Here is an 18,665-nt window from a genome sequence, read left to right as displayed (position 1 = left end):
TATAGATTAACATATCTACCATTGCTGGTTCACGACATGTTGGCCCAATCAGACCAAGAGTAGAAGATTGGCAAAGACAACTCCATCTCTTTAGTGAAACACTGGTGAGATAAAGAGTCCTACCTCCCCCTTTCCTGTACATTAAAAGCAGTAATGATATAAATACCTGATTTACAGACATGTACAAGTAGCAAAATGAGATACTAAAGGTTGGCACACACGAGGGGACTAGTCCCTGCTTCAAACCACTTTTTAACACCAACCGAAGGGCAAACCCCCTTCAAGAAACAATAGAAGGGGCCTGGGTATACCCACAAGGCCCTGGGACCTAGATCTCATGGTCCCATTATGGTTCGGTGGCTTTTTGACGCCATAGAATAGACAGGCAAAAGGGAGATGCCATAGAGGGGAGGGAAGAAGGGTGGGAAGCTCATATATTTCTCATGTATTCTGTTGGAGTTAAAGAGTGGTTTGAAGCACTAACTTGGAAATTCCTGCTATTTGTTTTTTCATATATGCTCATATATTTCTCACTTCATCTGTTCTTATAATTTGAATTATAACTTCAGGCTGCCTGCGGCCCAAGTATAATTCTCATTTAAGTAGTGTTTCATCTAGGGCAACACCAAAGAAGTAATGCTAAAATATTATTTTTGTAAGGATGGTTATGAAAAGATTGATTACGACTGGAAATCATTGGCCAATTTGTTCAGGAAGCACCATCAGTGAAGCAGCTCTTTAAAGTACAAAAGATAAAAAATAATAATTTTTTGTTTTCGCGTTTGCTAAATGTAGCAATAAAATTTGCTCAAATAGCTGATTTTAGAGAGCTCCATCTCACTTCAACTTTCAGTTGTGTTAGAGATGAATACTGCTTGATCATTACAATTTGTCAATCAAATCTTAAAATTTGATTGTGAAAGAATCGCAATTAACCAGTTCTTTTTAGTGTGATCAACTTTGTTTATATTTGAAATGTCTCCAAGTTTAGGCTACTGTTTACTGCAGATCCATCAAGTTAAAGGTCAAGAGGTCACTGATAGTCCTCTATTCCCTGTTTTTCTAGGATGAGTGGATGACATGCCAGCGTAACTGGTTATACCTTGAGAGTATCTTCAGTGCACCAGACATCCAGCGTCAGTTGCCAGCTGAGGCTAAGATGTTTTTGACAGTAGACAAGTCATGGAAGGAAGTCATGAGAAAAGTCCATCGGTTGCCCAATGCTCTCAGGGCTGCTACTCAACCTGGTGTGTAAAAATCATGTGAAATAGTATGAAACGTGAAAAAATAATGTGAAATAATTGTAAACTACTAAATGGGATAAATAAAGAGTTGTTTTTGTTGTGTGCAATAGTCATGTAACACCGGTAGACAGAGATCACTGCCACATATACTTTTCTCATCTTGGCTTTCCAGTATGTGCAGCCAGTCATGACCCAACTAAACCAGACTTGCAAATCATCTGATACTAAATTGGTTTAACAAGTCTTCTTTCCTGCTAGAGAATAGAACGTAAAATACATGTTTCTTGTTTATTGCAGGATTGCTGGAGATATTTCAGAACAATAATGCTCTCTTAGATCAGATTCAGAAGTGTCTGGAGGCTTATCTGGAGTCCAAATGTGTTATTTTTCCAAGGTATTATATTTAATGGACAAACAGGATGAATAATTGTTTTATATATAGTCATTGTAAATAGTTGTTTTAATTTCTTGATTTTACTTTGAATCTACTTGTTGTTCGAAGCACTTGGACGAAAACATTTTTGAATTTGGTTGAATCCTCGATTTTCTATGCCCGTTCAAAGTTGCCCCTGAAGTGTTGTGCGACCAGGTTTTAGGTAGTCTGGGGCGGTGGTTGCTGATGACATCTACCCACGAACCAAACACAGTCAGCTCTCTGTATTCACTCAAGAAAATGGAAAACAAAACTAATCATTCCAATATATTTTGGGACTGAAACGTTCAAGTTTTGTTTCAGAATCATTTTCTTTTTCGTCACTGGAGTCAGAGGTAAGTTTCGATTCTGAAGACTCCGAAAAAAACGTTCGACATTTGTGAACTCAATGCTTGGAGCTTTGAGAGCAATTTGCAACATTTCAAGCGATGATGGGGAAGACTTCTTTGCGGACGAGCTGCTTGTATATTAGGAATGGAAAGCTAGATACGAAGTGGAGGAGCAGGTAAATGAAAAGCAGGAGAGCTGACTCAAGGACCGCTTTAGATGGTAATTTTGTCACCTAAACACAAGATTTTAACGCATGTTTTTAGCCCGTTTACATTTGTCCTTAGCGAGAATTTATTTTGTTGAGGTATGGCCGTTGTATTAAATTCAGTTTGTGTTTTACTATCTGGAATGCTTCATGTTTATAAGAGCGACATAAGTGTTGCAGTTTTCGAGACTTGATGACCTCCGAAACACTGGCTTCAATCAATTGAAAATCATAGAATTGTTTGAACCTCTATTTTTGAAGCTGCGGGAAACATTCCATACAATTACCGATTGCACGTTGTCACATGTTTTAAGTCGTAACTCCAAATAACCAGTGTAAGTTTTTCTCAAAGTTTGCAGTGAAATTCATCAGATAAACGAAAAGGATGTGTTCCCTAAGCAGTCCATAGATGATGTTACACGGTCATATTTTGGACACTATTGCACAGAATGTTTGTAGCACTGCTGATTTCCAAACCTTTGAAAAACTCTGTGAGTCTAACAATTTTGTGATCATGTAATTCTATAGGATTAATCTTCAACTTTTATCTAAATCGAAAGAAAAATAAGTGTTGGTTGGCGGCATACAGTTGCGAGCTATTTACATATCAGTATATCAATCGTAACACTTCTTGATTGATCACACAACTTTGCCAGCTATGTTATAAATACTGTGGGATTGTAAGATATAGGTTGTTGGTAGTACATCTACAAATTGCTGGTTGGATTTAAACAGAAAATTTTGAAAATAGCGTTTGAACGTCTGCGGAACAAATTCCAGTGAGTTCTTCAATGGTTCTCACAGACTCGATTCGCTTGTTTTGGTTCGACAAAATCAACCATCGTTTATGTCTTTATTGTACCATTGACCGATCATTGCCAGTAAATTGTACAGTATATCTTTCTTTACACCCGCTTTCAGTGCTACGTACATAGGCGACATCTTTCAACCATCTCTCGACATTCCATCTTTCGACATGCTATGTAAACAGCTGAAACACCATTTACCAGTGAATCTAGCAATTTTTCCGGTTATTAGTGGAACAAATGACAAGTACAGTATTGTGCAAAAGTAATGAGAGAGTAATTCGATGAAATTCACGAATTTTGGGGCTTTTCAACGAAAAATGGCGAAGTTTTGTTCACCGCGAAAGTTCAAAGAAAATTCAACAAATTTTCCCGCTGCCCACTGTTTTACTCGACGCAAATTTTCGAGCAGTAATTCATGTGTACTGATAATTTGGCCCAATTTTTTGAGCGCAAATTTGCTCTCCTCAAATTTTCTTTCGAACTTTCTAGCAAAAATTTGCTCTGTTCCTTAAGTTTCCCATCGATTCCCAGTAGTAAGATGAATTAAGCTAGAGCAAAACAAGAACGTGCGCGATAAAAACGTTAATATCATCGTGAGTGATGGTAATATCTCAAAGCTGATATCACTTTGTTTGTTACAGTCTTAAAGCTAGCAAGCTCAAAATTAATGGTCTGTTTGCCAACCTGTTTTCATTGAACAAGAATTGCTACTTGTGAAAGTACTCACGGTGCAGCCACAATGAACCCAGGCTCTGCACAACCTTGCGATATTACCGTCAAAGGTTCAAAGCTATTATTGAACTATTCAGGCCAGTCTCTTACAGATCTGTTTAACTCTGCTGAAGACTTTTTAACTTGTAGTTTTAGTAACATTCAAGCTGTATTGATTGTTATAAATCAGTTACGCTTCCTCCCCCCGTTAGTGTTCATACCAAAAAAATCTTAGCGGGAGGGGTAGCATAGCAGAGAACTGTCGTCGTAAATAATGAGATGCTCTTGCATGGAAAATAATTCTAGGTGAGGTATTGAAATAAATGACAACACACACAAGTGAAGGTAAACTTTTATTTAGACGTTGGTGACTTGATCAGTAGGACGTTGGCAAAGTGACTTAGGAAGTTGGCGAATTGAACTACGATGTTGGCGAACGAGACGTTGGCGAAACAACTCGCTGGCAAAACAACAGGTTACGGTGTCTTTCCCTTTTGCACTTGCCATCCGAACATCTCTGCGCTTTTCCTTCCCTAATCCTGTTTCTTTGCACTTCCAACATGCTCAAGCGTGGTAGCATGTCTTCATCTCTTATTTATGAGTGTGAAATAGAGAGGGATTGTCGCGAATAATATACTATCCATCATGGCAGGCGGACAAGAATGTGGCGAACGTGATAACAGCTGAGGGGACTGGGCATGTGGAGACCTGGCACTAGATAAATAACATGGCTGCTGCTTGTCCATCGATCACTGAATTTGATGTCACTTTGGATGAATTTTGAGGTGAAGTAGGCCTTCAAAAAGACCTTATTAAGAATTTTACTTTCGTCTGAGTTTACCCGGACTAGCGGTCCGACTTTTGTACCTGCCTTACTGGCACGGTGACGTGGCAAAGCTTAAGTTAGCAAGTTCATGCCATTGAAAACAATCAAAGGATTCAAATTCTCTACGTTCTTTGCCATGAAAGATGGGTTAACACATTAACAACAGCGAATTTTATAGAGGAGTAAAGCGTCAATGTGACCGTGATTGTTCACAAGAGAACGATATATTGATGGCTCAATACTGGTCAGCACACTGTACTGCGATATTTCACATACTGCAAGCAAAATTATCCCTCTGATAAGGAATTGTCGTTCTGGTCTTGAAAATGCCGTGAATTTCATCCTTTGTTTTAAAGAAATAACCCTCAAGACATTGCGAAAAGACGCTTGAATTTTCCTGCAAACTTTCGAAGAAAGTTTGCAGAGACAAAGACCAAAATTCGCACATTTCGCTCTCATTACTTTTGCACAATACTGTATATGATAATTACTGACCTCAAATGAAGGAAGAAGAATGTGGACTGCCGATTTATGGGATGATTCAAACAATTTTAGTGTAGTCGATCGGCTCTAAATAGTGACTTCCAGGAGAATTTGGGCCGCTACCGCTCAGTTAATATGCAAAAGATGTAAACATTCAAAGCAATCGATTTATCCCTCACAAAATGTTTTCTTGATGCTCCTAGCCCTAGTTTAATGTCAAATAAATCCATCTTTCATGACTAAAAGTCAAGTTCGACTGTAAAGAAGCCACTTGTGCTCACATGTTGATGTAGGCCAGGCTACATGGCATGTCAAAAGATGGCATGTCAAGAGATAGTTGCTATGCACGTAACACTGAAAGCGGGTGTAAATCTGGGATATTGCTGCAACAGCCGATAGCTCTTCTGGAAGGCGTTTCTGTGCACTTTTCAAATGTGTATTGTACCATCCTGAAGTAAATGAGAGGACATGAGATATTCAACCTTCCTGGGTAGACAATAGCCGCTGGACCCGTTCTCCTCAAATTCAGTCACAAAACAAAATGGCAGTGTTTTGGAGCTATTTTCGAGATTTCATTGGGACACAGAAAATCGAGGATTTAACCGAATCCAAAAATGTTTCTGTAGAAGTATTTCAAATAACAAGTAGATTCGTTGTGGCAGAAAAAAAAGTTGGGGTTAGGTGCACTTAAAGTTTTTTAATATTTTGTAATGTTGCTACACAATTCAGTAATGTTCGTCAACAGTTGAAACTCAATAAACTACTGCCAACTATCTGGACTACTCTGTTTTAACCTACTCAAGTGATTGCTTTCTGCTTTTGAAAGTTTTTGCTTCCTGCCTAATGATTAGTGCTGTGTTAGTACATGACCTTGTTTTTTTTTTGCTTCTACTTCTTATCAAAGGAAGGGTGACAGTATGTAACACAGTAACTTGTTATGATGCAAGTTAATGCAATATCATTCGTTGGAACTGCAGGGTAAAGATTATGCATTAAAACAGTAACATACCAAAGCAAAGTTTAATTAATTAGATTTGCCCATTATAAAGTGGGGGCCACCATGCCCATTTATTATCAATGATATAATAAGAAGACCATGTACCTCCCTGTTGATAATTTGCATGTATAATTGTCAGTAATGATTTACTTCATATTCATATTTTTCTCTTGCATATACATACTCACATATATCCATTTGCTCATCTTAGTCTTCTGCAGCTATTCTCTATTTTCCAATTGCCCCATAATTCACTCTGTTTGCCCCCCAAATTTTGCATAAACTATTGTTGTGAAATGCTCTTGGGAATATGCAGACCTCCTAAGAGTATTTCACAAGAATAGTTATGCAAAATTTGAGGGGCAAACAGAGTGAATTATGGGCAATTGGAGAATAGAGAATAATATGAACTCTAGTTTGTAACCCAGTATCTTGATACTAAAGGTTCTACTTCCTGTCAAATGATGAGTTGTTGGAGATCCTGTCTCAGACACGGAATCCTCATGCCGTTCAACCTCACCTACAGAAGTGTTTTGATGCCATTTCAAAGTATGTTCTTGCTCTATCATACCTGAAGCTTCCATTTCACTCATTACCATAAAAATTAATGCCTTTAAGGTGTATAATTATAATACTTGATAGATAGATAGATAGATAGATAATCTTTATTTAAACACGGTAACAAATTCGTTAGCTAAAACTACTAATAACTAATAGTAAAAAAGTAATTAAATAAAAAAGCTGCTTTCTACGAATGCCGTGCCTTATACATCTCTTTTGAGTAGGCGTTTAAACTGCCTCAGGGACTCTGCTTCCCTTAAGTCACAAGGAAGACTTTTCCAAAGAATGGCTAAACTATAGCTAAAGCTATTTTTATAATAGTTTATGCGTGGCAATGGAACATTTAGTTTATTCTCATAGTCCCTTAGAATATATGTGGGTTCTCGCCATAGTTTGAGTAGGTCAAACCACGGGCTGCTCTATTTTGTAGTTTTTGTAATTTATTTCATAAAGTTATCCCACAGTTTCCCCAAACAATGTTGCAATAGTCAAAGTGTGACTGTATCAGAGCTTGTTATATTAGATGTAAGGTTGCTTGAGGGACAAGGTGCCTCATTTGTTTTATGGCTCCAATGCTGGAAGCGACTTTCTTTGGTACTTTTTCAATGTGGCCACTCCAATCAAGTTTGTCATCGATGGTCACTCCAAGTGATTTTGCAGTAGTCACCTGGCTTACTTGAGAGTCATTAATTGCAAGTGTCGGGGATTCTGTGACAGTACTTAGCCTCTGCCTAGATCCAAGAAGCATGAATTTGGTTTTAGTCATATTTAGAGTGAGTTTGTTTGCTGTCAGCCAATTTTGAACATTTTCTAAATCTTGATTTAGATGCAACTGAACATTGTCTGCATTGTCACCTGCATATGTCCATCCTCAGTTCATAATTTGATAGAAAGTTCATACTGTTATTTATTTTCAGACTTGAGTTTGGAACTGCCGCTCAACCACCTGCTACTCCTCAATCAGGAGCAGAAAAACCTGTCACACCAACTGGAGAGAGACGTGAGTATAGCCACACACTAACCTTAGAATTAAGGACCTTTACCTCAAAATTGAGGGAGCATTTCTTCACTTCTCTAACACTTCACATTTCTTCCTCTTTTTTTGGATCTGCATCCATTCTTTGCATTCACATCTTTGTATGGTAAAAATTGCTTGAAAAGCAAAAAAAAAAAGAAAGAAAGAAAATGTTAAGCCTCTTACATGTAACAGTATTATGGTCCGATCAGTGAATCCTTATAAGTAGCACATCTCAATCTACCAGAATTAGTGATTACAAGACATGAGTGCACATTTCAATCTTAATCATCGATGCTCTAGTATAATTTTCTCTGTTGGAGCACAGTGGTCTAAAGGATGCTGGTTTTGTTACAGCCACTTCTGCCAGTAAGGCTGCTGAAACAAAGACCAATGACATCCTGGCTATGATCTCACCAGAAGGAGAGAGAGTTGGGCTTACAAAGGTAAGGGAAAAAACTCTTTAACCTTTGAGCATGTAACAAACTGTAAACAGAAGTGCTAAAAAGTATAAACCAAACCTCTTAACAGTATTATGGTCCAATTCCAGCCATTTCATGTACATCTGTACATTTGTTTTGTTAAAAGAGTTTTGTACATAAATGATGACAACATGAACTACTGAGAAACATATACATACATATTCTTTATTAAAGTGCTTGGTCATTCTCTTGCCAATGGCACTAATTGGGAACATAGATAAAATACAGTATTTTTAACAATCATTTAAAAATTAAAACTTTTTCACTTAAAAATTCATTACTTACAGCATTTTTCTTAAAACTACGTAAGATACTAAATTATTTACAATGTATTTCATTTAAAACTAAGTTGAGCATAATTTACTATCCCACCCGCATCCCTCTAACACAGCTGACATATCCTTTTTGCGAATCATGGTTCTAAAAGCTGACAAAGATTTGATGAGAATCTAACATCAATAGACATTTTGCAAGCAGCTATAATCCACGTTACTTAAGTAACATTTTGTTACAGCTTGTTCAATAGTATGTAGGATGTATGTTGATGATATTTTAGTGCTCTCTTCGAGTTTTGAGAAAAAGGTAGACTAATTTTATTTGCTGTAGGGCTTGAAGGCTCGAGGTAATGTGGAAGACTGGCTGGGCAAGGTTGAGGAGTCCATGGTGTCCTCCCTCAGGAAACTGGCTAAAGCTTCCATTGCTGATTATGAAAGCAGAGCGAGGGAGGAGTGGGTGACACTTCACCCCAGTCAGGTACCTTCACAGATCTTGATATAAGGACTTAGAACAGTACCTCTGGGACATTTGGGTCATCACACGTGCTTCACCATAAATGTGTGCTTAGGGAATTGTCTGGTTATCCTTCTTTTATGGTCGTGATACCCCCTAATTTGAAGATGCATTTATCTGGGAGTTTCGTGGACACCTATTTGGTTATTTTCTCTGAGATGTAGAAAAATAAAACCATTTCCCAGTCAAAAGAAAATTTAACCTTTACAACTTGTAACTTTACAACTGTTTAATTTAATTACACTGTGTAATTTATTTACACCATTTCTGTTATATCAACTTATATTTTTCAATATTTTTATGGCACCAGTAGCTGATCCTCCAATATACATGTAACTTAAGGAGTTTAAATAGCTGGATGTACAAATTACAACCATAACAATACTAAAACCATGTGAACTTCTTTTGTAACTGACTTACAAAAAAACATTTCGTACACCAGGGTAAAGTATATCCATTTTCAGTGGGTCCTGTGCAAGTTTGACTTGTGATAGAATTATTTATTCTTCTAGATTGTTCTAACAGTTTCTCAGACCATGTGGTGTAAGGACATCACTGAATGTTTGATCACAGAAGGTGACAGACTAGAAGCCATGAAGGGAGCTGAACAGATGTGTGTTCAGGTATGCCAGGCTTTGATTACAATTATTCTCATTTGTGGGGTCCTTTGTTTTTAACGTTACGTGTTTTGGTAATCTCTGAAAGGAAGAAAGAAAGGAGGGAATTAACATGTGTTTAGTGATATTTTCCCACTGTAATTTTAGAACATATATAACTAAGGGAATGCTGTTGCTAGGGTTGCTAGTTCATCTTAGGAGTTGTAATGTTTCTTTTTCTTCCTAGAATCTAAACAAGCTTGCAGCTTTGGTTCGTGGAGAACTTCCTAAACTAACCAGAAACATTCTCTGTGCTTTAATCACTATTGATGTACATGCCAGGGATATAGTCACGGGAATGGTGGAACATCAGGTTATGTAATCTCTCATAAATCGGCAGTTAATTTAACAGTGATTCAGAGACTGTCTCTGTAAAAACCAACCACTGATTTTACTTCGAAAATTCAATTTTTCTCATAAGCTTGGATTTCAAAGCCCTTACCTAGTCAATCACTAAAATTAGTTTTATTTGATTAAAAATTCTAATTGAACTTTTCTAGGATTGATTGAAGTTCAGTCCGCTCGACACAAGTTGCATGCTCACCGAAACTGGAAAAATAGCACATATTGCCGACGCTCTCAAAAAATCAATATTCGCTCAAAATTCCCAATTCTTTTTTTCAGCTATAGATTTATCATAGCAGTTTGCTTAGCCATGTTGTAATTATAATTCAATGTTGTTCCTTCAATGGTTAAAAGAAGATTTTCTACCCATTAAATTGAGTTTTGAACCAAAGACGAAAATAGCTCTACTTTGAAGGCACGTTTTAAAAATATGGCACCTGTTTGAAACTGCTGAACTACATGAATAGAAAGTATAAATGGCCCTTAATTTAAAACAATAGTAAAATTCGTCTGCCTACTAGGTTTTCACAATAAACCACTGCTTAAAGTTCAGGAAATTTTGAAAATATTCCAGTGAGTAACTAACATACTCGCCTTCATAAAGTGCTCCGATAAATTCACTTAGATCTGTTACCTGGCTTCAAGATGAAAGTTTTGGTCCTTTGTAGCAATCCTTGAAACGTAGGTGGCATTAAAACTGCCAGCTTTTTCTTCCAGCGGTAGGTTTGTGTACAGGGTACATTTATACGTTTCTCATCTGTTTTGAGCGTGACGGTCACATACTTTGATGTTCCCTGTATTACTGACTGTTGTGTTCCTCGAAGCGAGTTTAATCATGTAGAGTCCTCTTGAAAGGTTTGTAGAAGCACTCTTTTGGACAACTCTCATCACGCGTACATGTATGAACAGTAAACGGTGATCTGGGGATCCAAGGAAGGATTGATAAATGCCATGGCCATTTTGTGTTTACAACAGGTGTTTTAGTTCCCAATCTTCCTGTATCACATCATGATTCCTGAGATACTCACGGGAAGATTGGGAACTAAAACACCGAGTTAGTTAGTTACTCACTGTAATCAGGGAGCAGGAACCGAAAAATGGGAGTTTCGTTCAACCATCACCACAGAAAATGTTTGACACCTGATTCTTGTAGAGAAAGACCTCCTGATCAAAGCCAGGTAGTTCGTAAAGTTGAATTGTGGTTGAAGTTCAAGTGGTTCAAGTTCAAGTTGAGGGGATGTTTTCTTGCCCAGCCCACGGCTGAGCAGGGAAACGAGGCTACACACTCGAACACAGTTTACATCGCTATTTCTTCGTGAAAATCAACGAAATCAGCCACTTAAATTCATTAAAGGTACATCTGCTTTATTTGTAAGTGGTTAAGTATGCCACGTGATTTTAAACGTGACCAGTAACAAATATGCGACTATTAACAAAAAAAAAAAAACGTTCTGGCTACCGTCTGGATCATACATCTTGTATCCTTCAAACTATGTGTGGTTCTTTGAGTTACTGAAGAGATTTGTATCAGTAAGTTTTTTTAAGGTGTATGCCAATCTTTTGTAGTTATTAATAGTACATCAATACTTAGAATAAGAACTTTTAATCTTTATACCTGTGATGAACTTGTAAATTTTGTCTTAGATTTAATAAATTTATTTCACTACGCACATAGTAAAGCGCTTTTGGGCATTTATGGAAAAGGCGCTATATAAATCATTATTATTATTTTTGTGTTGTTGTTATTGTTATTGTTATTATTATTAGTTTGCATAGTTTTCCGCAAATTTTCAGTAGTATCAAATCTGATGAATGGTGTTGATTTTTTCAGGTTGATAATGTGAACAGTTTTGAGTGGGTCAAACAGCTGCGTTATTATTGGGATCCAGATCTCGACAACTGTGTAGTGCGCATGTCCAACTCTTTATACATATATGGTTATGAGTATCTTGGTGCTTCAGCTCGCCTGGTTATCACTCCACTAACGGTAAGCATGTTTTGTGGATAAAATTCAATTCCCCGAATCACTCAAACACGTATTTCAAGGTGGTTTACTACGCTTATAGATGAGTTTGTGATATCTAGGTAAATAGAGCTCACTAACTGACCGATCACTTGCTCACCTGAAAACCCACCCACCCATCAACCCCTCTAATGTCTGACCCATCCACCAACTGACTGACTTTAGCAACAGCTTTTAGAACTTTATATCCTGTGACCATGTAGATGTATTTAAGTAAGATATTTTGTCTTTACAGGATCGTTGCTACTTGTGCTTGATGGGAGCATTACAACTTGATCTAGGAGGAGCACCTGCAGGGCCTGCCGGGACTGGAAAAACTGAGACCACTAAGGTAAACATGGCACATTATGCAATAGTTATTATATATGCCATTGAGAATGATTGGTAGAGAAATTTCCTGTTTACATCTCCATATCAATACACATGAATGGCATGGCATTGACACTGAACACCTGTTCTTGTCTTGTGTAGGATTTAGCAAAGGCACTCGCTAAACAGTGTGTGGTGTTCAACTGTTCTGAAGGATTGGACTTTAAAATGATGGGACGGTTTTTCTCTGGCTTGGCTCAGTCAGGGGCCTGGTGCTGTTTCGATGAATTTAACAGGATTGACATTGAAGTGTTGTCTGTTATCGCCCAGCAGCTTCTCACCATTAGAAACGCTAAGGTGGCAAAGGTAAACAGTCTTTAGCGGGCCCACATCATTCTATCCTAGTTGCATGACGACCAAACAGCAGATGGAAGGATATTGCTCATTAGGATCACCCAACTAGTGGACTAATGCAAATCCTGCATTTTGATTGGTTACGCTACTAGGGGACTATTAGTAATAGTCATTGAGTAGCAAAATTGGCGCCATCGAGCGTGACACTTTCTTTCGTTTTATTCCCAAATAAATATTTCTTCAACTTGCATTTGTTAACTTTCTTATTACCTTTTCTGTCCGACTAGTTGGATGATACTAAAACAATTAGGCCCTCAAGGGCCACGGGTCAATAGCCCATCCGGCTTCGCCTCATGGGCTATTGACCCGTAGCCCGCTAGGGCTACGGGTCTAATTGTTAATTAGTAGCCCCTCAGCTGTTGTATTGAAAATTCGCAAATCTGATTGGTTCTCTCATTTTTTACTTAGCAGATAGATTCCATGTTGCCATGCGTCTATTCAGGAACTGTTCAGTCAAAGTGTGGTTAGAACAAAAAACATTTGCCCACGAGGCAATAGACGAGTGTGTCACTGATGTGCCTATCACATTTTTACGCCTTCTGTGATTTATTACTCCACAGACGCACGGCTACATGGAATCTACTTGTTTTGTATAACATGGCCACAAAAATGAATGTTAATGACGTCATGTATGTGCTCTGTCCTCCAATTGGTAATAAGTAAGAACCATTAAAAATGTGAGAATAATTCGACCTACTATATAATCACTGATAGGAAATTATTGTTAAATTTAGGCTTAAAAATAGACAAAATTGTAGGCTTTTTACTGTAATCCAATGGAGTGTCTACTAAAACAATTAGACCAACTATACTCACCCTCGTTTTCTATGAGCTATTTTTTGTTATTGCAGGCATCCCGTTTTATGTTTGAAGGCCGTGAAATCAAACTCATTCCCAGCTGTGCAGCATTTATCACTATGAACCCAGGATATGCTGGTCGCACAGAATTGCCAGATAACTTGAAAGCCTTGTTTAGACCAATGGCTATGATGGTACCAGACTACGGTAAGGATACTGCCTGTTTTGTTTCCTTGACGTAGATCTAGGAAGCCTTTGATTTTAACTTAGCAGAACTCTAACTTATTCTACACTCTGCTTTACTCCCTGGTAGAGGAAAAACGTGTCACATTAATTTTAAAGTTTGTTTCCAAACTTAATAGTATACAAATGAATATATGAACGATCATATTTGTGAACTGCGGAGAAAGATATGAAGAAATAATTGATCATTGCAGTTACATACATGTACATAACTTAAGCAGTTGGGAAATTAGAGCCCGAAAAAAATTCGCGGCTCACTCTCAGTGACCACACTGTAGAATGACTCAAGCAAATTCGATAGTTTGAACCATACTGCATAAAACTCCTCAAAACATGTAATCCTTCTCTTTCCAGCCTTGATTGCTGAAGTAATTCTGTACTCGGAAGGCTTTGAATCTTCTAAAAACCTTGCTCGTAAGATGGTCCAAATGTACCGACTGTGCAGCGAACAGCTCTCGCAACAGGATCATTATGACTTTGGCATGAGAGCAGTCAAGTCTGTGCTTGTTATGGCTGGGGCGCTCAAGAGAGGAAATCCAAGTCTGAATGAAGATATTGTATTGATAAGAGCTCTCAGGGACAGTAACTTGCCCAAGTTTCTTAAACAGGATGCTGAGCTCTTTAGAGTAAGTAGCCCTATAGCCGGCTGTAAATCAGGTCCATAGTCTTGTTTTCTCAGCTCACACGATAATGCTTTATACTTTGTATATTTCCTTCGGTAGGCCATCCTATCAGATCTTTTTCCTGGCAAGGAGATTCCAGATCACGATTATGGCAAATTGCAGGCCACCATAGAAGATTGCTTGCTAAAGAAGGGTTGTCAGGTATTACATGGCACTTTTGTTCCCATATTGAGTCCTTTCATGCCCATTCGGGAGGTGCCCTTGCTTAGAGAGGCATGAGAATCCCGTCTCAGCCTTACTAGCTGCAGTTACGAAGTGAAAGAAGTACATTTGTGGTTAATTCTCCATCAGTTCGTTCCTTAAATACATACTAATCCATTATGTCTCTGTTTAGGTTGTTCCATCTATGGTGAAAAAGACAATTCAGTTGTATGAGACAATGATTGTTAGACATGGTGTTATGACTGTAGGACCCACTGGAGGAGGAAAGACTACAAGCTATGAGGCAAGCAAGTCAGAAATTGCCATAAACAAGTCATAAATTTATAAGATGAAACCTAAGGAATTTTTACATTCTTTTTTGGACAGATACTTAAAGACACTCTCACGACGTTGCACGATGAAGGAGATGAAAACCCTTATTACCAAAAAGTGCGTACATACGTGCTGAATCCCAAGGTATGCCCTTCCTCTTGTATCTTGTGTAAGTATATCATGATTGTAGTTAATTGGACCATAATAATTTGGATGTACATAGTTATTCGTTCATTTGTAATAATTGTTGTGTTTGATATTGCAGGCTGTTAGCATGGGTGAGCTTTATGGAGAGATTAACAAGCTTACAATGGAGTGGAGAGATGGACTCATGGCTATCACAGTCCGAGTCTGTGTTCAGGTATAAACGAGTTCAATTTTATACTTCAATCGCATTCTGATTGACTTACAAAATGAAGTATTTAGCGTGTCTTAACTATCTCCTCGCTTGACCGTAAAGCTCTTCTACAAGTCACTGATATGGTCTTTTTACTTTCAAACAGGACACGACTGAAGACCACAAGTGGATTGTATGTGATGGGCCTGTGGACGCCTTATGGATCGAAAACATGAACACAGTTTTGGATGACAATAAGATGCTTTGTTTAGCCAACAGTGAGAGAATCAAGCTCAACAACACCATGCATATGTTGTTTGAGGTGCAGGATCTTGCCGTGGCCTCTCCTGCCACAGTCAGCCGGTATTTACAAACCTACTCGGAAGTTAACTTTAAGCCTAGTCTGAAGTCCTTCTACATGTTTTTATAAGCTTGCATTGTATCAAGTGATGGCTGTTTGTATGGTTCTTTTTTACCTTTAAATGTTTCTGCAGCTGTCTATATATCTGCTACTTTTACAATGATGATCTACTTCTTGTGTATGTTAGGTGTGGTATGGTGTACATGGACCCCAATGAACTAGGATGGAGGCCTTATGTTAAGTCTTGGATGCAAAGAACTTGTACAAAAATTAAAGATGAAACCAAGGTATTCAAGTATTGCAGTTATTTCAGGTTTTGCCATTTGATGCATTTATCAATTTTATCAAACGTTTATTGGGGCAAATATAATTGCTTTTCAGGCAATACAAGAAAATGGCAATTGTTTGTTTTCGAAATTTCCGGCAATTTAGAAAGTTAGGGTACTGATTTCAAATGCTCATTTTAAGACGTCTTTAGATTTCCTAAAATGTGGAAAAAATTAAAGTCTTTCTTATATTGCTAGCGAAATGTTAATTAATTATGTTGTCTTGGATTGCACTCTGATCACTCTAAGTTTTTGAGCTCTTTATGTCTTCTGTTCTTTAAAGGAATATCTCATGAACTTGTTTGAGAACTACGTGGACAATGGACTGAACTTTGCACGGAAGAAATGTGTGCAAGCCATGCAGCAGGTTAGAAGAGTTTTACAAAAACTGCATTGCAATTGTTTATTTCTGTCTACACGGAAACATTTTTTTTTCTTCCTCAGGTGGACATAAACAAAGTGACAACTATGTGTTGTCTTCTGGAGAGCTTTTTCTTCCCGGAGAAGGGTGGTCCAGATTTCAACATGGATACAAACAAGCTGCATTCCCTCATCTGTACCACGTTTCTCTTCGTCTTTCTATGGAGTGTAGGTGGTAACCTGGTCGAGACCTCCATGGATGCTTTTGACACATTTACAAGGGACTTGTTCTCAGATACACATGATGTTAAGGTAAATGAACTACAATGCAAGCAATTTTAAAGTATCAAAAATTCTCCTTGAAATCTGATCTCAAATTGTTATTTGTCGTATTCATAGTTGCCAGGCTCAGGTGATCTTTTCAGCTACTTTGTGGACTTTGACACACGCCGCCTTGAACCATGGGAAAAGATCATTCCCTCATTCAAGTACAGCTCAGCTATACCGTACTTTGACCTGCTAGTGCCCACTGTGGATACCGTCCGGTTTGGCTTCCTGATGGAGAAACTGCTGGCTATTAACAGGTCTGTCATGTTTACTGGAACTACTGGTGTCGGCAAGGTAAGACTGTCTTTAAATCACCTGTATGGTCACATGCAACTGAAAGCTTTTTAAGGTCATGTCAAATGACCTATCGATGCAACGCTTTGATCTGGCCCCAGAAGTCACTTGTATATTGTGACTTCAACTTCTCCCTCTCGCATGACTGTTCACGCTAAGTACACCAATTCTGGAACGAAATAATATGAGCAACGTAATCTGACTCCTTGTAAAACTTAGCTACGTTAGAATTATCAAATAGACTCATTGTAGCATAATGGGAAGCAGGTCATGAAAGACATTTTGTTTGAATGGAAACTGCATCAATATAACGATGAGCAATAAACACATGTGTTAATGTTACAAACATGACAAACTCTCGCCTTATTTACTTTAATTTACAGTCAGTTGTAGCCAAGGGACTACTTACTGATATAAGTGAGAAGGCGAACTATGTTTCCATCATGATGAACTTCTCTGCTCAGACAAGCAGCCAGCGCACTCAGGAAATGATTGAAGTCAAACTAGAGAAGAAACGAAAGAACATTTTAGGTTTGTATTGATACATAGAGTTAAACTTCGTCTTTAGATCGGGTTATTACATGAACCGCACACAAGATAGCAAAGCCAGGAAAAAAAGGTGCATCCGCGACCAGGAAGGTTGCAATAATGATGTGTCAGTGCTACACAAGGAACAGCGGCAAGAGTGCCAAAGCATTCTGTACGTACTCTGTCACAGAAAATAACGACTTGTGTTGTTGTCATAGGTGCTCCGGCTGGAAAACGAATGGTTATCTTTGTTGATGACTTGAACATGCCAAAACTCGACACGTACGGAGCACAGCCTCCTATTGAGCTACTCAGGCAGTACCAGGTACTGTTAATACCATGTTCTTTCCTTTTCTTTGTTGTTGTTGTTGTTGTTGTTGATTTTTGCTTTACGCAAAGAAGCTAAGTGCGACATTGTGTTACTGCGATTGTATTTACTACATGTAATATCACCCAAACCCCTGACTTAAACTTTGTGTGTTTGTTTTTATTTTCCTTTTCGTAGGACTTCCGTGGATTTTATGACAGAGAAAAGCTGTTCTGGAAGGAAATCCATGTGAGTAATTACATCTTTATTGCTAGTTCGTATAGTGTGATCGTCTGGGTGAGTGTAGTTCTGAAAAGAACTGTTGTTGGTGACTGACGTTTCGACAACGTGAGCGGAAGTCATCTTCAGAGTCGAGTGAATAGTGTTTGTCAATCGATCATGTTATAAGTCTGGTCCGTTGAATGTGATTGGTCAGTATAGCCTGATGGTACTGGCTGAAAGACTCGTTTAAAGTTTGCCATCAGTCATTGGTGGGTTTCGATCCATCTGTTGTTAGTCAAATAGGTCGGTTTTTGGTCCGTGTATTGTTAAGTCGGTCTGTTAGAAGTCCGTTTGTCGGTTTTGTTTCCGTCATGGATAAGTCGCCTTACAAACGACTTATCAAACGTTCTGCGCGTGCAACCGTTCCGCTGTCGTTTCCACCAAACCTGTAGGTTAATGTCCAGTTTCAAGCCGAAGGTTAAGACAGAAAAAATTGAAGCTTTGTACTCCACATATGCATAGAGAATTTAATGATTGTTATCCAACTGGTTTATCGGCTGGTAATTTGAATGACCGCGTCTAATTCATTTTACTATTGATGTGATCTTGTTGACAGGACATGACCATCTGTGCGGCTTGTGCTCCCCCTGGGGGTGGTAGAAACCCAGTAACACCTCGGTTCTTACGTCATTTTAGTATGTTCAGTATTCCAACTTCTGCTGAGCACACTCTCAAACACATCTTCAAGGTAAAGTTATGATTTTCACGTTACC

The 18,665-nt window shown here is 38.3% G+C and overlaps 1 protein-coding gene across 2 annotated transcripts in view; it reads left to right on the top strand.

Annotated features, from left to right (window-relative positions):
• LOC110045185 (dynein axonemal heavy chain 6-like) overlaps positions 1 to 18,665 on the top strand; it is a 103,321-nt gene that overhangs the window by 50,467 nt on the left and 34,189 nt on the right. For both annotated transcript variants that reach the window (XM_089275940.1, XM_089275941.1), the window contains 27 exons: positions 6 to 104; positions 1,067 to 1,247; positions 1,542 to 1,638; positions 6,483 to 6,587; positions 7,517 to 7,599; positions 7,972 to 8,060; positions 8,703 to 8,849; positions 9,398 to 9,508; positions 9,729 to 9,854; positions 11,718 to 11,873; positions 12,145 to 12,240; positions 12,381 to 12,584; positions 13,484 to 13,637; positions 14,028 to 14,299; positions 14,396 to 14,497; positions 14,691 to 14,801; positions 14,885 to 14,974; positions 15,096 to 15,191; positions 15,334 to 15,530; positions 15,716 to 15,815; positions 16,138 to 16,221; positions 16,299 to 16,526; positions 16,614 to 16,835; positions 17,219 to 17,366; positions 17,582 to 17,688; positions 17,869 to 17,919; positions 18,509 to 18,640. In XM_089275940.1, coding sequence (XP_089132066.1) covers positions 6 to 104; positions 1,067 to 1,247; positions 1,542 to 1,638; positions 6,483 to 6,587; positions 7,517 to 7,599; positions 7,972 to 8,060; positions 8,703 to 8,849; positions 9,398 to 9,508; positions 9,729 to 9,854; positions 11,718 to 11,873; positions 12,145 to 12,240; positions 12,381 to 12,584; positions 13,484 to 13,637; positions 14,028 to 14,299; positions 14,396 to 14,497; positions 14,691 to 14,801; positions 14,885 to 14,974; positions 15,096 to 15,191; positions 15,334 to 15,530; positions 15,716 to 15,815; positions 16,138 to 16,221; positions 16,299 to 16,526; positions 16,614 to 16,835; positions 17,219 to 17,366; positions 17,582 to 17,688; positions 17,869 to 17,919; positions 18,509 to 18,640 — 3,588 coding nt within the window. The remainder of the gene's footprint in view (positions 1 to 5; positions 105 to 1,066; positions 1,248 to 1,541; positions 1,639 to 6,482; positions 6,588 to 7,516; positions 7,600 to 7,971; positions 8,061 to 8,702; positions 8,850 to 9,397; positions 9,509 to 9,728; positions 9,855 to 11,717; positions 11,874 to 12,144; positions 12,241 to 12,380; positions 12,585 to 13,483; positions 13,638 to 14,027; positions 14,300 to 14,395; positions 14,498 to 14,690; positions 14,802 to 14,884; positions 14,975 to 15,095; positions 15,192 to 15,333; positions 15,531 to 15,715; positions 15,816 to 16,137; positions 16,222 to 16,298; positions 16,527 to 16,613; positions 16,836 to 17,218; positions 17,367 to 17,581; positions 17,689 to 17,868; positions 17,920 to 18,508; positions 18,641 to 18,665) is intronic.

Source organism: Orbicella faveolata, unplaced genomic scaffold, assembly GCF_042242905.1.
Source record: "Orbicella faveolata isolate gen_17 unplaced genomic scaffold, um_ofav_v1 contig_4, whole genome shotgun sequence".
NCBI classification, from domain to species: domain Eukaryota; kingdom Metazoa; phylum Cnidaria; class Anthozoa; order Scleractinia; family Merulinidae; genus Orbicella; species Orbicella faveolata.
Note: the sequence above shows the minus strand (reverse complement) of the source record. Positions and strands in the feature narration are given on the sequence as shown.